This window comes from Diorhabda carinulata, chromosome 9 (genome assembly GCF_026250575.1).
Source record: "Diorhabda carinulata isolate Delta chromosome 9, icDioCari1.1, whole genome shotgun sequence".
Lineage (NCBI taxonomy): Eukaryota > Metazoa > Arthropoda > Insecta > Coleoptera > Chrysomelidae > Diorhabda > Diorhabda carinulata.
In genome coordinates, this window is record NC_079468.1 from 12486266 (window position 1) to 12511837 (window position 25572).

General features: G+C 31.2%; 1 protein-coding gene across 1 annotated transcript in view; it reads left to right on the forward strand.

Annotated features, from left to right (window-relative positions):
* The window catches only part of LOC130898048 (uncharacterized), a 241881-nt gene that overhangs the window by 18166 nt on the left and 198143 nt on the right, over positions 1–25572 (forward strand). The window contains exon 2 of the mRNA XM_057807083.1: positions 5641–5939. Within this exon, the coding sequence (XP_057663066.1) occupies positions 5722–5939 (218 nt within the window). The 5' untranslated portion in view covers positions 5641–5721. The remainder of the gene's footprint in view (positions 1–5640; positions 5940–25572) is intronic.

Here is a 25572-nt window from a genome sequence, read left to right on the forward strand (position 1 = left end):
ACCACTACATTACACTTACAATTACACTGTTTCGATAACAAAATTATCGTCTGCAGAGACTGAAGCTTAAGTTCTATTTTTCGTGTATAAGTTAAATACTAAGACTGGTACTAGTCCTTTTGATAATGTCGAAATGCTAACATCTTGGAGTTAGCCACAAACACAACAAACAAAATTTCTACAAAGTATAATGCCGCATACAAGAATTTCATTGAAGGTAAATTTGTTATGTATATTTATTTTGTTGAATTACACATGAAGTACAACTTGTTCTTACTAAGGGCTTTGTACTCGATGCTAATAAGTACCCTAAAATTCATCTGCACTCATTTGGAAAAAGAAGCTAGAAGCGTTTCTAAAAAATCATTCCGAAAGTTTTCGGCCAATACAAGCCATGACTTTTACACTGGAGGAACTGAATGAATTTTTCGAATAAGCACAATATCAATTATTTTTTTAAAGTAATCATCAAAAACCAACTTTTGATATATTTAATTACTGTTTAATTCCCTTTAATCGAACACAAAGTAGTAATATATTATAGAAAGTTTTGCTCAGAAACCAATTTTCATAAACAATCTTTGGATTTAATAATGATACTATTATTAAACCCAAGTGTAATCTAAATTTTACACTTATACCTAGCGCGATATTATCAATCAATTTCCGTAAAAACTTTGAGTGTTGGTGTGTGGTCGTCTATTCCCAAAATCATTTCTGTTACGGATGTAGGTATAGAGTGTTAACTGCCAAAGCATTGATGTTATAGCGGGTGTTGGTTTATGGTGGCACAATTTAAAATAAACAAATAACAATTTTATTACTAAGGGGTTGTATGGCTGCCGAATTGGTACCAAAAGAGTCCCTAATACATTCCTTTTTTTGGATATTGGTGTGTTCTGACTATATGTTGTATTTACTTTAGGAATAAGAAATATTTCTCTATATTCACTACAGGACCGATTTTTCAAAAATTTACAAGTAAAATCGATGAAATAAAAATTGCTTGGGGTATAGGTATTTTACAATTATTATTTCTTAGCATTTTTATGTTTTATAAGCAATATTTTCTAGTCTTGACATATTATTCGGTTATTATCTTTTCGATTTCGATTGTTAAATGTTTATTTGATTTTTATTCCGCCTCTAGTTCGCCCAATTATAAATAATTGATGCGGTAGTTTTTCTATTAATGCATTAGTGCAACACATGATCACTCCCATTTTCTTTAAAACATGATGGATTTGATTTATTTAATTGATATTTTTCATAAATTGAATCAATATTTTGATAAGTCAATAATAAAGTCTTGATAAATTATTAAGATATCAGTATGTAAATTATTTATTAATTAGAAAGTATCTTCGGCGAAGTTCAATTTGTTGTACCAAGAACAGTTCTAGGACTTGGGAAGGGATTATATTTGATTCATTAAAGCCTCATAGGTTTCTCAACAGAAGTTGGGATATTATTGAATACTGATTACTGCAAGGATTGAATGGTCGGTATTTTGGTATGATTTCATGAGGAAGCGTCAATAACTTGCCTCAATAAAACATGACGATATTTCAATTTCTGTTTTCTGTAAAAAAACCAATCATGTATACAATATCATAAGTTATAGAAATATTCATTTTATAAAACATTTTTAATGCATATTCCTTATCCTATTTTCACTTATAGAGGTATGACTATTGAATAACGAGACTGGTGATAAATATTTTATTTATTCTACTAAATATTCTTGATTTTAGGTCTCTTCTGTTTTAAAATTAGTTTTTTTTTATAATTATCAACAGAATGATAATCAGTGATGTTTCGACTTATTAAAATATTTTGAAAAAGATTGAAATAAGTCGAAACGTCAATTTTTATCTTTATTTTAAGAAGTTATCAATAAAACTAATTTTAAAACAGAAGGGACCTAAAATCAAGAGCATTTGGATTAAACATATATAAAAGGTCTAAGAAATTAAAGAAATATTTTATTTTGATTTTATGTTTATTCATTTATCATCACCTTCTCTATCCCTACATCGAACTTTTTCTTTCAGTTCTTTCAGGACACGTGCCGTTTTTTCTATCACAGCTCCAATAGATTCAAATCTTGTTTCTCCTAATGCAGATTTGACCTTAGAAAAGAGGTAGAAGTCATAGGATGCAAGATCCGGTGGCCTAACAATGGAATGTTGCACTTGGTTAGAAACCTTTTGACAGACACTACGGAATGAGGCACCAGCTTTGCACACACTTTTCGCATATTACAATTTTCATATAAAATTTACCACACATATTCTTTGTAAAGTCTTATAGATTCAGCAATCGCATGAATACGTCGACGGTCAAATTGAGCAACTTTTTCGATATTTTCATTTTTGACGAGGAAGTCTGACCCGAACGTGTATCGGCATCAATATCAAACTGAATATACTGTTTACACTACCACTACGGTAAACCTTTACCTACGATATCTGAAGACAATAAATTGGTTATCGAAACGCACTTCAGACACTATAATTTTGAATGTTGGTGTAGTGCTAGTGTAAACAGTCTGTTCAGTATGAATATCACCAACGATTCCAAAAATACATCTTTAATATCTTCTTGACCATCTTGAAAACGCTTAAATTATAAAAAAAACCTTTGGTGCATGCGTACTTTGTCGATAGTAGCGCTAGTCTCGTTACTTAATAACCACATTTCGTAAAGGAGTTACAACTTTATTCTCCCGTTAGTAATGTAAATACTTGAATTACTAATTAATTAAGATAAGTATCATATATCACAAATTTTTTTTCATTTCGGTGAAATAAAGAAAATGCTGACTTAATTTATCAATTATTAAAAAAGTTAAATAAATAACGAAATATAACTTATAACAGTTGCTCGATTTCTGCACCATTTTCTGTAATACAAAGTTTAATCCTACGCTCAATTGAGAGTCTAACATCTCTTAAAATGTTAGGTGTAACTGCAGCTAACACTTTCCTAATTCAAATTTTCAAATTTTCATCATCGGTAGTTGTCAGTAGAGTACTATACTCAATATTTTCCCATGATTACATAAAAAGAAATATATCGAAATCAGATCTAGGTTTCTACATGGCTATCTGCATGGATCTTTCGTTCCTATCCATGTGTTTGGAAGTTTTCTCATTGGATAATTTCTCATAGCTAATTTAAAATGTATCGGGTCTATCGGCACATCTTTGCTAATTTATCTAAGCCTATTTTGTAGTAGAAGTCTTCGTCCTATAAATACTGATACAACTCATGCATGGCAATTTTTGTGATGCTTGTCTTCGAATTTTTATAATATTGTATGAAATGGGTGTTAATTTTAGAAACTAGAACACTGAATTCTGTAAAAATCAATGGAAGAGTTCTAATTTATTATTATTGTAGATTGCTTATAGCTCCTCATCATGGTTTTATAATTCAAATTTAAAGAAATGGCTCGTTTAAAGAATTTCATGTTGCTCATAATCAACCTTCAAAGCGATTGATTCAAGATAGTATTAATCATTTTCGTTATACTTCCACTCAAATGTAAAACGCCGCTGTTGAGTATGAATACAACAAGCTCTTCTTCGTATTGTTCACTATTATTCAAATTCTTCAGGGTGTATAAGTAAATTTCTGTCTATCCACAAATTGATTTCAAAGTTCTTTCCTGAGGAATTATACTTTTTGTTTTATTAGCATTATGTAAACTAACAGAACTTGAGGCAATTACAACTCACAAACACTTTTCGTAACATCATTATATCCAGAGATACCAACCGTTCGTTAAACTTTATGGTTTATGCTTAAAGTCAAAACATTGCACATAACGGTGAGTGCTACAGAGATAGAATTACTAAATTTTTTCTTGCCTCATTTTAAAGACATTAATGAAACAGAGATGTGGTTTCAGAAAGATTGAGACACCAACGATTCATTTCACGGAATGGGCCTGTTAACTGACCACCTCGCTCATGCGATTCAGTAACAGATTATTTTATTATCAATGTAACATGTCTATGTGGATAAACCAGAAACACTTTAGCCATTGGAAGCCAATATTCGTTGCGTAATTGCCAAAAAACAGTCTGCAGAAGTTTAAAAAATGTGTGAAAAATGGATGTCTAGATTACTTAGTCGTTAATATTGGGAATTGTGTTTAATTTCTTTCCTTCTAAAAAATAACTTTCCGTCGTTCCAAAAGTGTTCACAACAATATTTTTCTTGTCAAAGCTCAAAAATATTTATAATAGTATATAGCTAATGTTGACTCTGCCATCGATCTCATTTATGAGAATCACTTTTTTGTGTCCAAGTGAATCGTTCCCCATTTGCAATTTGTTTTTCATATCCTACTTTTTTGAAAGTAAGTTGAAGATAAGGAACTTGTTTCATCGAAAAGTCATTTAATGCTTTTGAATTATATTACCTATTTGACTATTTTACATAAATTCTAAAAATAGCAATAGATAAGATTAATATCCAAGCATATTACAAATTTATAGTAATGTATGAATAATAAACTCTTGGCCGTAACGTAAGACCCATAAGGAAAGAAGGAATTATATTGCCTTTATTTTTTTGTTAATATGTGCCTTACATAAAAAATCAAATGATAATACTTGTAAGAAATTTTGTTATCATGTACTCAGAAAAAGATTACTATATTTGGTGACGCCGTAGCTCAATTCACTCCTGCAGATATCTGAACACGAATCAAAGGAGATGGCCGATATGTTGTTGTGGAACCTCGTTCCAAATAATTATAGCTTATCGGACTAACTGTGGAGGACGGTGAAGATGAAACAGTCTCTTTTTCCTCTTATCCTACATATGTTCGATGAGATTCAAATCTGGGGACCGTAGTGCTTCTTTGAGAAATTTAATTCGTTGTGGTTATGTGGACATGCGTTGTCTTGTTGAATAAGGATTTGTAGACTTAATTTGGATAAGGTAGTATAGAGGATTGTGGCACCTCATTAAAATAACGTACAGCTGTCATACTGTCTCGAATAAAATGGTGATTAGGTACTAGAAGCAATAGCTCTGCAAATAAATACTTTAATAGCTCAGTATCATGTCACTCTGGCGTCTTACCTTATTAGAAACGTTATAGGTTTCTAAACTAAATCAAAATTTGTCGTTGAAAACAATATTATGCCATTCTGCTTCCCAGTGCCGTCGTTCTCTGCACCATCTTAGAAGTTACGAAAGTGGTCTTCTTCGGGTTTTTCTATTCTCTTCTACCCACACGTGAGACACACGCACAATTTCGTGATAAGATAAATGGTTATCACAATCCACAAATCTATCTCTGGTGATCAATGACATAATACTAATTTTGTATTTGTATTTTAACTCAAGTAGAATAACGTACAATAACCAACAATATCTTAGCAGTCTTTAAATTTGGCTATCATATTGCTAAAAAGCAAAAATCAAGAAATTATTTGATATGATTGTTTCTCTCTTGATTCCCTAGCCATATTTCTTTAAAGACAATGAGAACATTTTGATATTAATTAAAAATGTTAAGTAACAAAATATTTCTTCTTCTTCGACTTTTTTATTGAAAGTAATATACTTGTCATCAAATTCTTGATAAATGATAAATTAATATGGTATTTTTATTTTCAGATGAAACTGCTTCTCCAAAAATAACACCTTCATACAAAGTAATATAACAAAATTCCTTCTAACCCACCACCCTAATAGTGAATGCGGTGCCTCAAAAGAAAACGCCCCAGGTGTATTAGCCACCTCCTGGTGGCGATAGTTTGTGCTTTAGCTCTAACAACTGTGGCGTGTTTAGTGGCCGAAACATCGCCTCGAGAAATTACTAATTTTGTGTCGACAAATGTACTTACAGATGGTGAAGTTGAAACAAGGATATATTACAAGGGGCTCAGTGCCAAAGAGACGAGAGTGGCAAGTGGGTAAGTGCAATTATTGTCATAAAGTGTTTTATTGTGTAGGTCGTAAGCACCGTGAATAACGAAAATGCGAATTATTCAAGAATGTTGCAGCAACTGCAGATACATTCCTATTGTCAAAGGCCAAATACTTTATGATATACTACATTGAATAGGGTTACAATACAGTTCATTACAATTGAAATAAGAAGTTTACCAACTTCACATGTTTATCAATGAAACTGTGAAGTAATTTGTATTGCGCACAATCTTTTGTTACCAAACCATTCTATATCTTGCAATATTGTAAGAAATTAGTGAAAAGATCGATACTTTTAACTCAAATGATCTCCAATTAAATTGTTATTGAACAATCTGAAGTTCTCATTTATACATTAGCTTCGAATCTATTATGACTACTATGTGAACTATTGTCACCAAAAATTACCTAGCTTAAGATAATCATAACTATACCTTTCATATGACTGGTTAACAGTCCGAGTATGCAATATATCAATAGGTCAAAGTATAAATGCCTTTAAGCATTAGCTCATATAATCTAATTTAAATATCTCTTTACTGGTTTTAATTGGGACCATGTGGTCTCACTAAAAAATAAATTTATTTCAAATATAAAAGAGCAGCTACAAATATTATCATTATTAATATATATTATTAATGCTTTTCATAATAATATTCTTTAAGATCAATACACTTTCGCATGCGTTTAAACCAATTGTCGAAGCACTCTTCCATTTCAATTGGGGTACCTCCAAAATATGTGATTTGAACCGCTTTTTCTGGTGTAGAAAAACGTTAACCTCCTAATTTATTTTTGATCTATGGGAATCAAAAGAAATAATAGCGTTTCAAACAAAGTACGTCGGATGACTCATCAATTCGATGTTTCGACTGTTCAAAAACGTTTTTGTTTGATTTGATGTGTGAGAGCTCGCATTGTCGTGATGGAGAATGCTTCGTCTTCTGCGATTGGTTTCCCTGATTTTTTTAATATTTCTGATGAACAAATGCTGAAGTATCATTCAGAATGGACCATTCTACGCTGCTCTAATGAAACTGTGGTGACCGTTATATCGAATAAATAGGCAACAATTTGCTTCGAAGTGCTTCGTAGGCAAGCAGCTTTTACTGGATTTGACTTGTATTGGAAGACTCATACAGTCTGCTTAGTTTCGGGTTCACAGGCACATATCTATAATTCGTCGCCTGTCACGATTTTATAGACGTCTGTTGAAGAACCCCGATTCTATGTTTTCAGCATTCCTTTCCACAAATTTCCACGAATTTTTTTTATCGAGTGTCAAAGTATGCGGTATCCAACGCGAACAAATCTTCTGCAAAGCAAAATGTTCATGCAATATTGAATATATGTGAGTGAAACTAATGCCCAAATATGCCATAATTTCACGGTATGTTATGCAATATCAGTTTACGCACAGCATCGATGTTTTCTGACACAACAATCGATTAAGGACGAATTTCACGAAATTAATTCTGTAGCGAATCATCGTATGAAGAGGTTAATTTCATTTTTTGACCAAGATTAATGTTCCAAGTAACAACTCAAATAGCACTCGTATGACAACACAGTCTGAGTACGTTCATCATTAAAAACGCCAAATTTTAATATTGCAATATCAGACATATTCACATCTGTGTTGCCATATCTCAAACCTTGATTAGCAACTCTTTTATATAAGGGACCTAAGACAACAGAAATCATTATTAAATATAGTCTATGCTCCTAGGATTGAATTTTTGGAATTCATAATGAATGAAGATTGAACTGTTTACTGCCACCACTACACTGTACTGGTGTAATAGTAAAGTAACAGTAAAGAGTTTGTTCCGTATGAGTATCAGTAACTTTTCCAGAAGTTACAATTTAAATTACTTGTGTAGTCACAATTTAATACATCATTGCCATTGAATATTCATTGACTGTTTAAGGCTTGTTCTCAAGAAATAAAGAAATACGCACACAACTGTTAAAATGTCACTAGTTTTTCATTGCACATCAAAAATAATTCATTTCATCGTTCTAGGTTGGTAATAAAATGACCGGTAATAATCCCAATGAATGATGTCTTTACTTGTACCAAGGTTTTCAGAAAATTATTACAGGTAATAAAAAAGACTATTTCCGATGGTAACTATCGAATTTCACAATAAATGTAAGAGTATGTGTAATGGTTTTTAACTATACATGAATAATTTATATATTATATTATTAGAATCGGAATTTACTACGTATGTAGGAGTCTATGAAAACCACTGTGATAATAGTTCGTTGAGAGAATTATTACTTTGTTTACACAAAAAATTTATTTTTGAGTTTAGAGGCTAACTCTAAGTAAGTTATAAAATATTCATTTTCTTTATTTTCCGCCTTTATGAAAATAGAATAAACTGTCACATATTAGATATATATTGGAAACGTTCCATGCTTTCACGTGTAACGATATTTTTTAGATTCTTGCTTTGTTTCTGCTTCAGTACTCTAAGGCTAACACAATTTTCAATCTGTATACCCTATAAATTTTTTTTTGTCTTTATAAAAAAACATCCGTTACTTCCCTACATAATTGCAGGTGCAAGGATAATTACAAACAATGCTGGTAGTCTACAGTTCCTAAAATATACGAGGGCAGTTTGACTTAAGAGTGTCTAATCTCAGGTTGTCAACAATTTCGCAACCGAGATTATATTGCCATCTATTTGACAGACAGATTGGCTTCAATAATCATATAAAGAAAAATACTTTAGTTGTTCTATGTTTTATTTAAAAAATAATTAAAGAAACCAAGAAAAAGTTCGTAGTTATCCTAAAATTGTTCGGTCCCCTGGAATGCGCCGATCATAGTATTTATTACTCACCCATTTTAAAATTTATGAACAAGTTCGCTAACTGCAAGGTGAGTGCCGCAATTGTTCAATGCTGGTCAGAATCTCCCCCGCCTTAATTAATACGTAATCCAAGGGAATTTTTCTTTGGATATGTTACAGTAGATGGAAATTTAGTACACCATTATGTTCCAGAAATAAAAATTCAATCGAGGAATGTACGTCGAATAAAGCAAAATCCGTTTTTTCGGTCAATACTACCATTCCAAATGTGTGATCTTTATTCAATATTTAGAAAAAAGAAAAAGTATATATGACCAACATTATGCTTGATTCACTGACATGTTTCCTAAAACCATACTATATGGTGTAAATGGATTTTGACTGTGTCACCAAAACCACAGATATATTGGAATTTGTCTTATATATATATATATATATATATATATATATATATATACAATTATGTTTCTCTGTAAGAAAAGCGATTTATTGTTATTAACATGTAAACTAAAAATTACATGAAACAAAAGTATGCACCTATTTAGTACTAAACAAATATTTCATACCTGTAAGAAAAGAAACGACATTTAATGTTATTATTAACAATGTCTGTTCCAAAATCACAAATTAAAATAAACTTAAAAATGAAATTGTTTTCCAGCACACAATCACACAACCCGACATTCGAGGTTATGCCCTGCTTCCCATCGATGACAGTGACAGATCATCTGTCTCAAACGGACTTTATGTGACGTACGGCAAAATAACACGCAAAAGAAAATTATATTTTTCTTTACATATATATATATATATATATATATATATATATATATATATATATATATATATATATATGTATATACTGACATGTTTCGATACTGTATTCGAAGGAAAATTCGTTGAAGAATGGATTTTTGTTTCTTCACGACAATGAGATTGCCCCTTTTTTTATTGCCTCAGCCGCCATATTCATCTGATTTGGCTGCCTTAAATTAGAAAGTAATTTTGGATAGATGATGGTGGTGGTAGTAGAGAAACATGTAATTCTCAGCCCTAATTATGGGGAGCTTAAAATGAGATTATGTAATATGAGATTTTTTTAGTTAAAAACGCGACGCGAAACTGATGTCAAGTTGTATCTATTTTGGCCTTCAGCATAATCATTGCATATATACATCAATTGGAATATGAAAGTGTAAAACTTCTTAATCAATTTGTATTTAAGTTCCCACAATTGTCACAATATTGTGTGTATTTATACACAGTTTTGTGTTACCTGTTACGAGGCCTGCTGCTTGAGATAGACAAATAAAAACAAATATTTATAATTGAATATGACTCTATTGATTTTCAAAATATTCTCCATCGAGATCAACCCATTTTTTATGGGTTTGAACCAATTGTCGAAGCATTTTTCCCATTCCGATTAAGGTACCTCCAAAACAAGTGATTTGAACGCATCAACCGCTTCGGGTGTAGAAAAACGTTGACATCGCAATTTATTTTTGAATGAAATCATTGTGTGCCAAAAAAATTACTGTTCAAAAACGTACTAAGAGCTCGCATTGTCATAGTGGAAAATGATTTGTCTTCTGCGATTGTTTTCCCAAATTTTTTCTAACACTTCTGACAAACAAATGCTGGTGTACCATTCAGAATTTACCGTTCTACGTTGCTCTAATGGAACGGTGACGACATGTCCAGTTATTCCGAAAAAACAGGTGACCATTTACTTTGAAGTGCTTCGTGCAGGAATAACTTTTGTTGGATTTGGTTAGACACATACAGTTGATTGTTTAGTTTCAGGATCATATGCATGGATCCATGATTTTTCTATTCTTCGTATATTCAAAATACCCCGATTAAAGAAAATTTCATCATATTGCTTTGTCGACTTGGTCTTTTCCAAAATAAAAAAATATACCTTGTGGGTCCAAGACTATAGAAAATATAAAAGAATTTTAACTAATTCATTTTTGCAGTGTAATAAATGATTATATCAAATTAGATGCGTTTGTGGAAACCCTATATACATCAAGCATTCACAATATTAAGTAAGCACTTATGCTGAAAAGTTGGGCAAAGACTATGAAGAAAATAGTTTTCCTCTACTATGTAAGTGATCTAAACGTCTACTGTGATAGCAGTGGAGTTACCAGTTATTGAAAAAAATATTTTATGTGTGACTGCATGATGTTCCAAAATTCTAAAATGATTATTCATATCCTAGAATCTCCAGATTGACATTCTTCAAAGTGAAATACAATCTTTAGCATCAATTCCTTTCAAATAACAAGTAAAACCCCCAAGTTTTTGAAAGGCAAGTATAGGCTTCAGATATATCGTTTGGAAGGTCTCTTCATATTCTATTCACTAATTATATCGTTTATTGCATCAATTAGCATAGAATAAAATAAAATTATGAGGTTACCGAAATTTGTTATAATACCTACTTAGATTCTCAGTCGGTATCCAATAAAAATACTTCGTTAATATAGCAACTTAGTATTATTATTATAATTTGAAATTCATTCTTGAATTCTGAAATGCATAAAATGACAATTTTTCAACAGTTTCGCGCCTGTAGAGTAGAGAGGCATCCTCTACATCGAATGTTAGTTATACATCGATAGTAAACATATTTAGAAAAAAAGCACCACTATAAAATGATACCTACTCAAAAGCTGATGTAAAACGGTTTTGATAGGAGAATTTATTTTTGTGATAGAATGAAGGACATGTTGAATAACATTATCATCCAATTTGAAGACTTCATGTTTTCTGATGTGCGCACTTTTTCACTTAACGGTCATGCTAATCGGCTACTGGTCAATGGAAAATATTCACTGCATGAGATAAAAACATGCAATTCATTTTTGAACATTGATTGTTGGAAGTTATATCATTGGCCCCTTTTTCATTGAAGGCAATTAGAATGGCGATCATTATATAGAACTACTTCAAAATGTGGCTCCAGCAAGATGGAGCTCCACACAACCAACGGAATGTCAAGCCGCATTTTCAAATAAGTGTATCTTGAACGATCAATTTTTTTATGATATCCGGAGAGTATTGTGTATAAAAACTGGTGCCACGGATTTAGACCAGAGGAAAGGAAGAATAAAGCTGGAGATTAAGTCGATCTACGACTAAGAATAGCTAAATTTCGAGTTTTTAAATTGCATAGAAAGTATTTCGGTAATCACACGGTTCAATTTTACATTAAATTTGATGTTTTTGTATAGAGAATTGAGTGTTCTTTCACAGTATTGACAATATTTATAGTTTACATGTAATAAACATGTCTCATCTATTAAAAACAAAACTTTAAACTTTAAAAGAAATCACTTTAAATATCAATTAGCTATACTACTTTCTTTTATGAGAGGTTGCACTTTCTCTTTTTATTATTTGTGGCCCAATAAAAATACTTTCCTTTAATTTGGCATCACTAAATTGGGGAAAGACTTTTCTAAGGTATTTTAATTCATCACCTTCTTTATCTATAGCCCTTACAAAGTTTTTCATCAAACCAACAGGGCAACAGGACATTTTTGGGATCTACGGATATAAACTTAACATTTTGAAATCCCTGTTGAAACTTACTTCTTGCTTGCCATTCATTTTTTTACAAAGTGTTGATCCACTAGCTGACTGACCTATAAACAAAGAAAACAGCAATGTTTCGTAAACCCTCCCTGAAGTCCTATTAAAATTCCAATCATCTCCAGGTCCCCACATATCTGCCACTTGTAGTTAATTTTGTCTAAAAGCAAACGAATATTTTCATAAGTTTCCTTCATCTTCACAGAATGAGCAATTGGTATAGACGGTTTTAAATTTTCATTGTATAATAACACTTCTTTTAAACTGTATTTAGATGAATCAATGAATAGGCGCCACTCATCGGGATTATGCTCAATATTAAGATCCTTCATTAGACCATCAATATCCGTACACGCACACAACGAATTTTCCATATAGTAGAATGCAGAAAATGTAGCATTTTTGTTTCTAAAGATCATAATTTTTGTTTCTAACAAGTTCCATTCCTTAAGATGGGAAGCAAGAAGTTCAGACTGTAGCTTTGATAACCTCAAAGCACGTGCTAAATCATTTAATTCACTTTGAATAATCAAATGTGGCTCGCCGGAACTGGTACTTGGAGTGAAAATAGGGTTTACGCATTGTTCTTTGGAACTTTCTGATGATACGTTGTCTTCAGTATCTTCTAAGACAATATTTTGCGGATCTAAAGGCGCAATCGATACCGGTTAAGCTTCGTTATGGGGAACAGTTCGTATAGCAGACGGCAAATTTGGATACTCGATCTTGTGCTTTCCTTTCTTAGAATAACCTTCAGTCTTTGGTATACAAAAACAGGAGTCGTCAAAATGGTTAGTAGGTTCCCGCCATATCATTGGAATTGCAAAAGGCATGCTTCTTTTCTTTCCATTCATCCACTGCACCAATGACACGCATGCATGGGGGGCCCACCGCTTGTCTTGGTCTTCAATTAAAGTACCAAAATATTTGAAATAGGGTTTTTTCACATTTTTGGAAAATGGTCTGGTTTGCGATTTCACCACAAATTTTGCACAAATATAGCAAAATTTGTCAGCGAAAGCTTTGCAACTGCGGCGCGTTTGACTCGATATTTTAGTCTTTATAATCACTTTTTGCACTTTGAACAAAGAACCACTTACTATGAAACAATACAGAATATTAATTTTTAATATTATTTTAATGTTTATTATTCTGAATAATATTATTAATAATACAGTTCAGGTATTTTTTCAGCCATTGACGTTTTTAAATAGAGAATTAAGTGAATTTTCAACTATTTATCACTTCCTTACTTCCTTACTTCTGCGTACATAAAGACTTTCTTTTTTAGTTATCGACACTTTTGTTTCAATATACAAATTGAAAGCAATTTCCACTTAAATTCTCTATTTATAAAACAGAATTATATGTTTTGCTGCAAATTATAACTCACAATTGATAAAGTTTTTATTCTAGAAATGAGATTAAGAATCGTAAATATGAGTAATTATGAGATGGGGAATGTAACGCTGCGCGCTGGTCAGTAATTTAATACGTTATTGTGGTGTATGGAATCAACTTTTTCAGACTGCGTGACAACCAACAATTTTTGCTCCCAGATCTTCGACGGTTATTGTTACATTCTCCTGCTAAAGACATTATCTCTCAGCATAAAGAAACCATAAAACAACGTGAATATTAAATCTGACACTCAAAGTTCAAATTAACGCCCCGATACCTATCAAGTATCTCATATTGTACCTTCCTGACATTTTAATACACTTGCAACTGAGACAAGATTCACAATCTGATGGTCAATATTTAGTACTCTTTAGCGAGTACTACATTTTAGGATGTGAATACCATATCCCATTTTACTAGTGTCGGTATAAGAGCTGTTAAATCTGAATAGCTCGCCCACTGTGTCATTTTTTTGATGCATCGGTCGGTTATAAATCTCTCACTGGAAGTCTCATGGTAGATTCTAATAATATTACCACATAAATACGTCTGTATATGTATCACAAGGGATTATTGTTATTGTCATCTTGATTGTGCGTGTATTAAAATGTGAATCTATTCATCATTCACGCACACACACGATACTTTGAAAGCGTTTTTCATATACGAGGATCTTTATTAATAAAAATGCCCAAGAAAATACGATTTGGTTTGAATTAGAAAAATGTAATAAGTAGTTAATATGTTGAATGGGTTGTTCACTTAGTTTTGAATTTCATTAACTCCGTTAAAAATATTCGCAATTTCTTACTAGTAACATCCTAATTATTTGTAAAAATTCCATATCGTTTTGAAAACCTGATTTATTCTAAATTTTTAAAATTACAACCATGCTTATTAAATGAAAATAGACACAAAATATTACAGTTTCTTGCTTGTATCAAGTAGAGTGGTGGTAAAGCTAGGATACGCTTTATGTTGAAATGTTATTGCAATGGAACCTTCTCCCACGAGGGAAATCTATCTGTCTTGTAAACAGATGTACACCTTTAATAACCTCGTTTTTTCATCCTTGCCTCTCAGTTCTTACTTCGGTACACATTTAGAACTTTGATTATGAACTTAACTACCAAAGAAGATAGAAAAGTTGAAGAATTAATGACACTGTCTTTAAATATGTTGTGTGACAAAGTGGACACGTGTAGATTATGTGTGAAGCTGGAAGAAAAATTTTCTATTGAAATATAATTAAATAATTTCTAATCAATAAAAATACATTATTAATAATACCACAATAAACATAAACAATGGGTAAGAATAATAATAATTTAATTTTTTGAACAAAATGTCATCTGTGCAGCTACTGTTACGAGTACGAGTACTGACGGGTAAAATTCTCATTTCTTATAGGGTTTAACGTGGAGTTTATTACTAGGAGAAACGAAAAATTTAATGCACATAAGTTTTAGAAAGAGAATATCATGTGAACAATTACAAATTTTAATAACACATTTTACGTGAAATGAATTAACAAAACCCATGACGTAATCACATTCGAAAACGTTTTTATAATTCGAAATTTTCTGAAGAGTTAATACAATAATTAATCAATAATTCACCATATTATTATAAATAGCAAGAAATACAGAATGAACCTCCAGCGATACTAGCTTGTAGGGAGAACTAACAAAAATGTTTGACCTTGCAAAAGACGCTGCACTGTGTTTTAGAATGCTAATTGATCTCTGGTGTCTTGTGGTGGATCCACATTTGGTCTACGGTTACGAAACGAAAGCCCGTCACTATTGTGGTTGAAGAGTACCAAATATAGCTATTGCTTCACTATTTCCCATCAAACATAGCTTTGGTTTGATTGATGCTTATATTTCGCAAATCTATGAATGAGCACACGAAAATCAATTCTTTATTTTCTTCTGAAATCATGATCTCTACTATTAATTGCTGTCAAATATAGAACATGCTTAGATTTTGACAGGACTCAAAATGGAAATGTTTTTCGACGGGAGTATTATTACCCTTCCAGTTGTTGAGTAGTTCAAAAACTGACTAATTTATTATTCCTCCTTCTTATAATACCATAAATTGTTCTCGATACTCTCTGTTTCCCGATCGAATACTCTAGAAATGATCAGAACCGGTTTTTCTCAGAAACTTACTGCGCGTTATCTCATGATTGTAGGAAATCAACTATGCTGTTAATCTCGATGTTTTCAAATCAGTATTTACTTATAATCTTCAAAATATAGTAATATTTTCCTTTATAGAATGAGATGGGAAATTAATATTGCTTTTTTAAATTATGGAACGAATAAATTTTTATTTTAGATCAATATTGTGATAACTTTTGTTATCAACATTTTGCCATCTCGTTTGGAAATTTTCAATACTGATGATAATCAATTTATTTTTGAGTAACATATATCGCTTTGGTTATCTAAATTTTCAAATTTTTGCCACCAAGAAATCCGAGTGTGCGATTGCAGGCGAATATGGTTTGCAAGGCTGTAGCTCAACTCATTTATCTTTTTTCCAATTTTTGTTTTAAACGGTGTGCTTTGTACTGTCGTTTTGAAGGAACAAAAATTAGATCACGCAACCTATTGTTTACAACATTGATCTGCACTAACAGTTTGCTTTAACATTTTATTCAGATTTCAGTAACACTTTATCAAATACACAAAAGTGTCTTTTTAAGATGTAAACCTGGCTTTGTAGTACTTCGTGGTGAACCATTTGGAGAGAGCCTCGCCTTTATCATATAGGACTAATTTTTTGTTTACAATGATCAAGTAATTATCAAACGTTTCTGTACGGTGCCGTTGAAGCAATACGTTGTATGTCATGGATCGGTTCTTTTCGAACAAATTATGGGGAACTCAATCAAATGCTCTGCTTATTTTCCTAATCTGATGCCAATATTCTTGTCAGGTCGACTAAGGTAGGTTACTAGTGATATAGAGCTCCTCAATTGTCTGACATGCATTTGCTTCCACTTCTCCCCTCACCATGGTGTTGCCTAATGTTGTTGGTCATCCTGTTGAACAATTTTCTGCTTTACGCTTGGTATTGACGTTAAGCTTGCGTTCAATATTATTAATTTTTCCGTAGCTTCCTTCTCGTATTTTTTTAGCTAGGTTTCATGCTATGTAAGGTGTCTATAGCTGCTCTGTCAGTTTCTCGGCATTTTCTTCGGTAAAATTTGTGATATTTTTGTTGCTTTACTTAATTTTTCTTAGATGGGTTAGTGAAAGACTTAAGCTACCTCCTTCGATAATCTTTCGTTAGTTTTAACGAACAATAGTATGAAGCTATGAATTAAAATTACCTATTGAATGGCAAATGAGTGTTGAAACTTCTGAGTAACAATTTAGAACTTTACTTGTATTTTATATTAACCATATCATTGAATTTGTTGTCTAAGATTATTACATTATTTGTTATGTCTAAATAAATTAACTTACACAATCTCTTTTACTATTGAGTTATCAAATTCATCAAGTTACTATCTGGGATCATTCTATACTCTCACATCAACATATATCTATTATTTCAAAATCCACATTAGTTTATATTAAGTTTATAGGATTGTCTTATAATGATCGAAGCATTCGGTCTTTGCGATTTGGATTGATAAAAATCGAATATTTTCTTATAATTTTTCATAACTAACTACATTTCCTCAACCAACAAAGTTGATAAAATGATATAATACTATTTTTACTACATAAGTGTTACTATTGATTCTATTATTCCATGTGTTGCAAGACATTTTTTATGTGTTTATCATAAGTAATTTCCGACTACGTATCTTTTCAGCGCCTGCCAGTTGAATTCGGCTTTTACTTTGAACTACCGCCTAATGCTGTTCGTTATTATAGATTATCCGGTGAGCGGATCACATGAAATCGCAACAAATTAAGTCTGAAAACAGGGTTCATAATGGGTCTGATTATAACGTTATTGTAGAATAATTTTCGCATGATGTTTATGTAATGAAGAAAAACTTTTTTAGTTTTTTTATTCTTAAAACCAATAAGAAGACATCTGTTAACATGGTCATGAAAGTATTCGACGTTTCATTAGGAAATAATCAATTTTTGGAAGCTCTATCAATCTGTGGTAAACTTTGAGTTGTAACGTTGTCACTTGCTTCTGAGCCATATGTTCCTATTATTCATACATTTCTCATTCATTATATTATTGATTTTCTTGGTAGTTAAGGAATTATAGGAACGACGATTTTGATTAGTGACTTTATTAGCGACACATCTGACAGAAACTCATGCGCGTAATGCGCCATTCATAAAGTACTTTTAATAAAGTTATTGCCTTCTTTTAATAAAAGAATAGTACAGGCAAATTAAATTGAATTGGGTTGTTTTGATTTTATAGATTTAGGGAGGTTTTGTGATACTGAATAAGTCTAAAAAACTGCCGTAATAAAAAATGAAGAGTACAAAATCCTCTACAAAAAAGTGTCCCAAGTATTTGTTCTTAACCTCAAAATTTTCACCTCAAAATGGGTTTATATACTCCAAACTTCGAGGAATTCGAAAAAAAGTGCTGGAGCAAAAAATGAACAGCACAAAATTCTCTACAGATTGGTTCTCAAGTAGTTTTTCCTAACTTTTTCACATTTTCACCTTAAAATGGATTCATGTACTCAAAAACATTTTGAATTGCATTCTGTACAAAAAAGGTTACAAGTTTTTCCTATTTTCCTCCATTATAAAATGGGTTTGAACGCTTAAAAATATTTTGAATCGCAAATAATTCGAAAACTACGTGAAATTCTTAGAAAAGTGCAGGAGCCAAAACTGTTGAGCACAAAATTCTCCATAAAATGGTTCTCAGGTATTTTTTCTTAACCTCAAAATTCACCTACAGTCAATTCAATAACTAGATATTCGAGCAACAATTGAATTTTTTAAAGATTTCACAAATTAGTATGCACTTGTTGTTTCCTCCACAATATCGGCAATGAAAAGGAAGCTCGTTCTTTCAAACCAAATATCTGGATACAATGTAACGACTCGCAATCGATTCTGTGTAACGTGCTTTGACAAATACAACTCAAAATTTTTCAAATAAGCTCACTCTTGGATATTTGAGGACATATTTACGGAAAAACAGGACATTTTGAACTTTCTATCCATTTTCATAATTGTACGAATAAGGATACACCATCCTGAGAATGTTTTTGTATAAACTTGAAGCTGAGATTCTAAGCTTCAAAATGAGTCCCCACATTTTTGTGAAAGAGAAACTATTAAGAAGTCTGTGAATATTGAAATAAGAATTTACCCCTGAACGAAGACAGTGTTCATGTACGCGTTTTTTAAAAGTTAGTTCATTTGAAACCAAGAAGTAATTCATCTTTGTTATATACATGAAAATATTGATAATAACACGAACAAAGAATCTCTCGATGGATTTGCTTGTTACTAAGGCGAGTGATGAAATATATCCATTGAAACTTCATGTGCTTTTCTGGCCAAGATACCTCTTCATCTCGTAAGATTTTCGAAAATTATGCTAAGTAGAAAATAGAGATCTTAATCGTCATGATGCATTTTAATTTTTGAAAACGAAGTTTTTTTCTAAGAGTTAGAGCCGTTTCCATGTGCGCCTGGAACGTAAATAGTGGCTCTAGCGAAAAAATGAAACCAAACCTTTTTGTAGAAAATTTTATGCTCTACATTTTCTGTTTGAACATTATCGAATTTCTCTTAGCTTTCGAGATATTCGCGTTTCAAAACTTTTTTTAGTTACATGTTTCAAAATCTCGAAAACCCGTAGCCGTAATTTTGTTAAGAGTTGCTAGGCTTATTCAGTAAACAAAAACCTCTGAGAATCTAGAAAATCAAAAGCGCCCAATTTAATTTCGGATTTAATCCTACTATAGAGAACAAAAGCTTTATTAAAATAGGTTTTATGGACCTTTTTTGTTTTAATCGATGGCTCATGTGTTTTCAGAAATGTAGACAAAAAAATATGAGTTTTAATACATAACCAAATTCCTGGTGTTGTTTGTTGTAAGTTTAGTATTTTTATTTTTGAGTTGTATACGATGTTCAAATCCCAAAGATTTCGCTTTTGTTATGAGGACGATTTATGTTTTTAACCGAAATCGTGTTTAATAAACGTATAGTTAACCTTCATAATTTATCAAGTGGAATAAAAATTTATCACCACAACTTTATGAAAGAGACAAAATTTCAGGTTACATGTCGAAAATATTCCGATAGCTTTAATTTTTTAAGTCAACTTCAGGAAACGTGAAAGCAAGTAGAGTCCTATCAATGCGTTGGATTGATAATTGAACACATAATAAAAATAGTTTATTTACGCAGATAATATAGAGAGGGACACTCGGGATGAAAATTAAAATATATTTAAAGGAAAAAATGAAACTTAGTCCTATAATTGTTTGGAGCGCATACAATTTTCGTTTAAAGTACGGAATCATGAATATCTCACAACGGATGTTGCACGGTTGCTATATTAGTATACTTTTAGATTAAAACAACACAAACAGTGTGGTCCTGAAAAGCGTAGTGATATGCTTATTATATAGGAACTTTAATAATTGCAGAGTGAAATTATATCGTTACACGTATTATAGGGTTGTAACGGAGAATAAAATATACGTAATGTGAGAAAGGATGATAATAAAATTAATAGTACAATAAGTGTTCAAAGTGCTCAAATTTAACAGTTACCTAAGTAATTCACAAATTTATTCAAATGAATCACTTGAATATATTTGTCGTATTAAATTTACCTCTTAGAAAATACGATTCCGTAGAGTTTGTAAATCTACTTGTCAACTTTATTTTTACCCCTACAAAAAAATAGAACGATTTCCGGTGACCAGGATGGCCATTCTGTTGCTCCTTGACGTCTAATCATCTCTGTGGAAACACTGTATCTTGATAAATAGGTACAGCTCGTGTGTGATGGTGTAATATTGCTAATATAACTGTCCCAATATCAACCTCTAACATTTCCAAATATCTGTCACCATTTAAATTACTTGCTCCCTTATTCAACGGGGATTGCGTCTACAGCAAATCCGGCAATTATGTCTATTCATTTCACTGTTAAGACAAAACATTGATCCATAAGAAAATACAATGTTTTTTTCAACGTTAGTCTTCGTTTTCGACACAAAACTGTAACCTGTACAATTCCCATCTTTTATTTTTAATTGTAGAGAATTTTATGAGTATTCATTATTTCTGATATAATTTTCACAATGAAAATTTGAGCTATATTGTTGTTTAGCGATAACTGGCTTGAATGTAAATATTTGGTTTTGTTGTTTTATGTTTTAAAACATTTCCAGTTTTTCTATCTTTTTTTGGTTTTTATTTGATAAGTTGTAAGCTAACTAACGAAATTGTTTCACATTTCAATTTTTTCCTTATGTAGGTAACACGATGTTCGACAATTCAATTAGAAATGTTTGATTGTTTTTTACTACTAGTATTTTCAATAAATCATTACAATTTATTTTAATTTTCTTCAGAATATCTCTTTATGGCAAAATGTTTTGGCTATTGAACAGGTTGTCCCTGTAAAAGTTACAGATTGCTAACCATTAGGCATGAGCTGCCCCTGGCCTTCAGATGGTAGTGTAGAATTATCTATTCCCTAAAACAAACTACATGGACATGTGTTATCATTCATTGAAAATTCATAATGTTCGAATGTAATTTAGAAAATATACTTACTCACACCCAGAAAACCCTGTATAATAACCATGTTATTTTAGAGAATTTATAAACTGATATAATCTATAGTGTATTCAATCTAAATAAACTATTATCACAACCATTCACGGAACCACACTGTATGTTTTATTGTCATTTAAAAATATGCTGCTATGGTTCCTATATTCATACCATTCCAGACTTCATGCTAATCATGAAAGATTATCAGAAATGGGGATATATGGAAAGAACACTAGGTATAAGAACTAATTCATAAACCGTCAAATACTTATAACTATAACAATATAGATACGAACAAGTTAGCAGAATGGTTCCCTAGCCCGGCCTTGTCCAGCTACTATGGAATTATAATAAATTCCGCGAATTCACGCAGCGTTTTTCACATTTTTTATTTATAGCGGGCAGTTTATTTACAGTTTATTTCTTTTAAATAATTTCTAGGAAAGTCTATTTTTTTATTTCTTTTTGCTCTAGAACTTTTTAGAATTTTATATTGGTAAATAAATGATTTGTGTAAACGCAGTTCAGTTTTAAAGAAATAGTCGTAGTAAAAGAAGGAATTAGAAATTATCAAGTAATATTCATAAGTAAATTATTATAAGTTAAGTGTATTGTATAGTGTGTAAAGAACTTGAGAGACAGTGTTTAATAATTAATTGAACGAATTTACGGAATTAAAACATTTAAAAGTGAAAGAAGGAATGATAAAGCAAATAACAAACAATTAAAGTTTATGATAAACATATTTCACTAAAATTTGAAAGAAGAGGAAGAATGGTGCCAAAATATCAAAGGGAAAACAATTGAAAGACTTTTGTTTTCTTTTTAAATGAGCATTGTAAAATATCCGAATCATCTCTGTCAACACAAAAAAGTTCTGCTACTAGAGATACTCATTAATTCAATACGACCTTTTTTGTAGATCCCTTCATTACCAAAGACATTATCAACCTAATCAAAATAAACTTCAAACAAATACAAGTTAAAAATACATGATATGAATATGGCTTAAATCACTTACAAACCGAAATGTAAATATAAACTAAATTGTTTTATTTATAGGATGATCGTCACATATTAAAACAAAAATTAATCACTGCCTTGAACTGTTTTTCATTGACTCTAAAATACATAATTGTATATTTTTTCGACATTACATTTTTATTCTTGCTTCGGATAAACAATTTGTTGAATCGGACATTTTCAGTATGTACCTCTACGATTATACAGAGTTAGACACTTGACATTTTTTTCCACTGTCTGACGCGCGTTTCAATAACCAAGTTATCGTTTTCAGAGACTGAAGGTTTATAGAGTACATCTGCTAGATAGATTTTAAACAGGAATAAACAAAGGAAATCAATATTGAACGTGGTAAGATGGTAGATGGAAATATCTTAGATAAGGAGAATGAACGGTTTAAATGAGTTGTGGAACAAAAAAGTTCCTTTAGAAACGTATAACATTATAAAACCTTTACAAAATATGACAATACAGTTTAAAAATTTCTTTGCCGATATCTGAAAAAGTTTAAAAGTAACGAACAGTAAAATTTGTTATTTCACAACTTTTTCATTTATTTATTAGTTCATTGCAACTACTGTGTTATCTAGAACGCTATTGGTGTTTTGTTTCGTAAAATTCCAGTGATACCATAAAAAGGATGACCACTGTTCCATCAGGTATATTAGTTATTGGCCCTTGTGCAACAAATTCTCTAATAAATTCTGCTGGATCTTGCGACCTAGCTTGCAAGTACAGCTTTCTTTCTGATAATTCGTTCATTTTTGCTCGCAAAAAAATAGTGAACATCAAAGTTATAGGAAAATTTATGCTCTATAAAAAAATTTTATCAATTTTAAAATAGATTTAAAACAATTTCTGGAAATTTATTCATTTCTTCAGGAAGATTAATATTATAATAATCAAATAAAGGGTTGAATTTTCTTCAAATTTACTAATATAATGTCATTGGCATAAGATTTGCTATAATTTTAATGCCTATTATTTCGGTTTCCTAACTACTTAAGACTATTCAGAGCTTCACGGATAAAACTCTAAATCGTCTGTTGTTCGAAGAAAGAAAATTTATAACTTTGAAAAAAGTATAAAATTTAGTTTAAAATCAATAACTTAGAAGTGTCAATAGAAAAAAAAAGACAAAATTTCCAGTAGCATTTTTCGAATAAAATAAGTCCCAGATTTCATATGATTTTTAATTCCATTTTTCAAAAGCACGCCGCCAACAGACCTCACTGATTGTTGACTTGCTTAGATTTGAAAAATAGTTTATTTGATGTATAGATATTTGTATTTTTCTATTTAATTATAAATGAATCAAAAGTACTGTACAAAATATGAAAAGTGGAAAAAAATATTTTTTCAAAATTGGCCATATATTGAAGTGTGAATATAATATACGACCGACGTCAATTGAGCAATCAACAAATTGCTTTTTCGAAACCTCACATATTAAAATCTAATTCCGTTAAAAGTTTCGTTTCGCTCAAATACGTAATAGACCTCGTAAAAATAGCTAAATGAACATAAATGATATGTATATCACCTTTTTAATTAATCGCTATCCAGCATTCTTTTTTCCATTTATAACTTTATTTCAACTTGTTATCGTATAAAATTTTCATTCCTACGAGATCTCTTGCAATTAACCCACTTTCTACATCATGTATTTGCTGATACTTAAATATAAAAAAGCTCGATTCTTAATGATTATACAAATAGCTTAAAATATTCAACGTATAATGAAAAATTCGGACTACGAATGCTCCTCGTTTCCAACTTGATAACTATCACTTGTTCTCATCTTTAAAGGTAGAAATTTTACCTATAAAAAAAGTTTCAAATGTACCTAACTCATGTCTTATAAACATTTTGTTTGTTTCTGCATTCAGTTAAGAACTTCAAGTTGAGACCCGAAAACGCTAAACTAGAAAGAAACTAGTAATTATAAAATAATAATGTATCCAGATTTCTAATAATACGATCTATCAGTTTTCCGCTGTCGACTTGCACATGTCTGGTTTTATTAGAAAGTTGTTAATGATCTATTTTTAGATAGTTAAACATTTTTCAAAGAACGGAGCTTGAATTCATATATACAATATAAATTACGTAAATCGTGCTAAAATTTTCTAGAAGTCAAAAGACGTAAATGATATTGTATTTATAGAGTCTTATCAAATGGATTTCTATTCCCATATTGCGTTCATAAAATGTAATCATCTATAACTATACATATCTACGTAACCCGGATATTGTACATTTGGTCATTTATTTTTTCAATTTTTCTACGTAATGTATAAGAATCAGCACTGGAATACAGGATGTTTAAGAATAATTCATAAGAAAGTAATAGCAATAAACAATGTATCGAAATATTATAATATGTAATGTTACAAACTATTATTAAAGAATACTTTGACTTTTATCTCTCGAAAATAGCTGGTATTGTAACGTTATTAAGAACAAATACCTTTGGAGCTTCCTCAGTGCATGAGCAAACAAAAATATTGCTAATTAGCTACACACTTTCCGCACAACAAAGTATTTACATATCGTGCTCAAGACCATCAATATATGTGGGACTTGCCCTAGTATAAATATATAAGATAACGTGAACAAAATTAATATTGATATTGGAAAGAATTTGTCTGAGATGGAATACGAGGGCTGCTACTTCAGTTTTGAGGTATGGGAAAACTGATGAGAGTATCTGATACTTTAAACATTCATCTTGTTCAAAAAAGTTTCGTGTGATGATTTTCTATGACATGAAGCACTCACCATCTTGAGTTACCGTCTTTCGCTGTTTGTCCGGATTCAATCGTGGTCTCACTTCGGTACAAGATGAATTTCGAGAAGGTCATTCAAAATCTCGGCTGTTGTGCCAGAAAACATCGATGCTGTGCGTAAACTGACATTTTAAGAACGGCATATAACATACCTTGAGATTGAGGCATTAGTTTTAAAAAGAAGCTTGTGTCGATTGTTGCAAAAATTGCTGA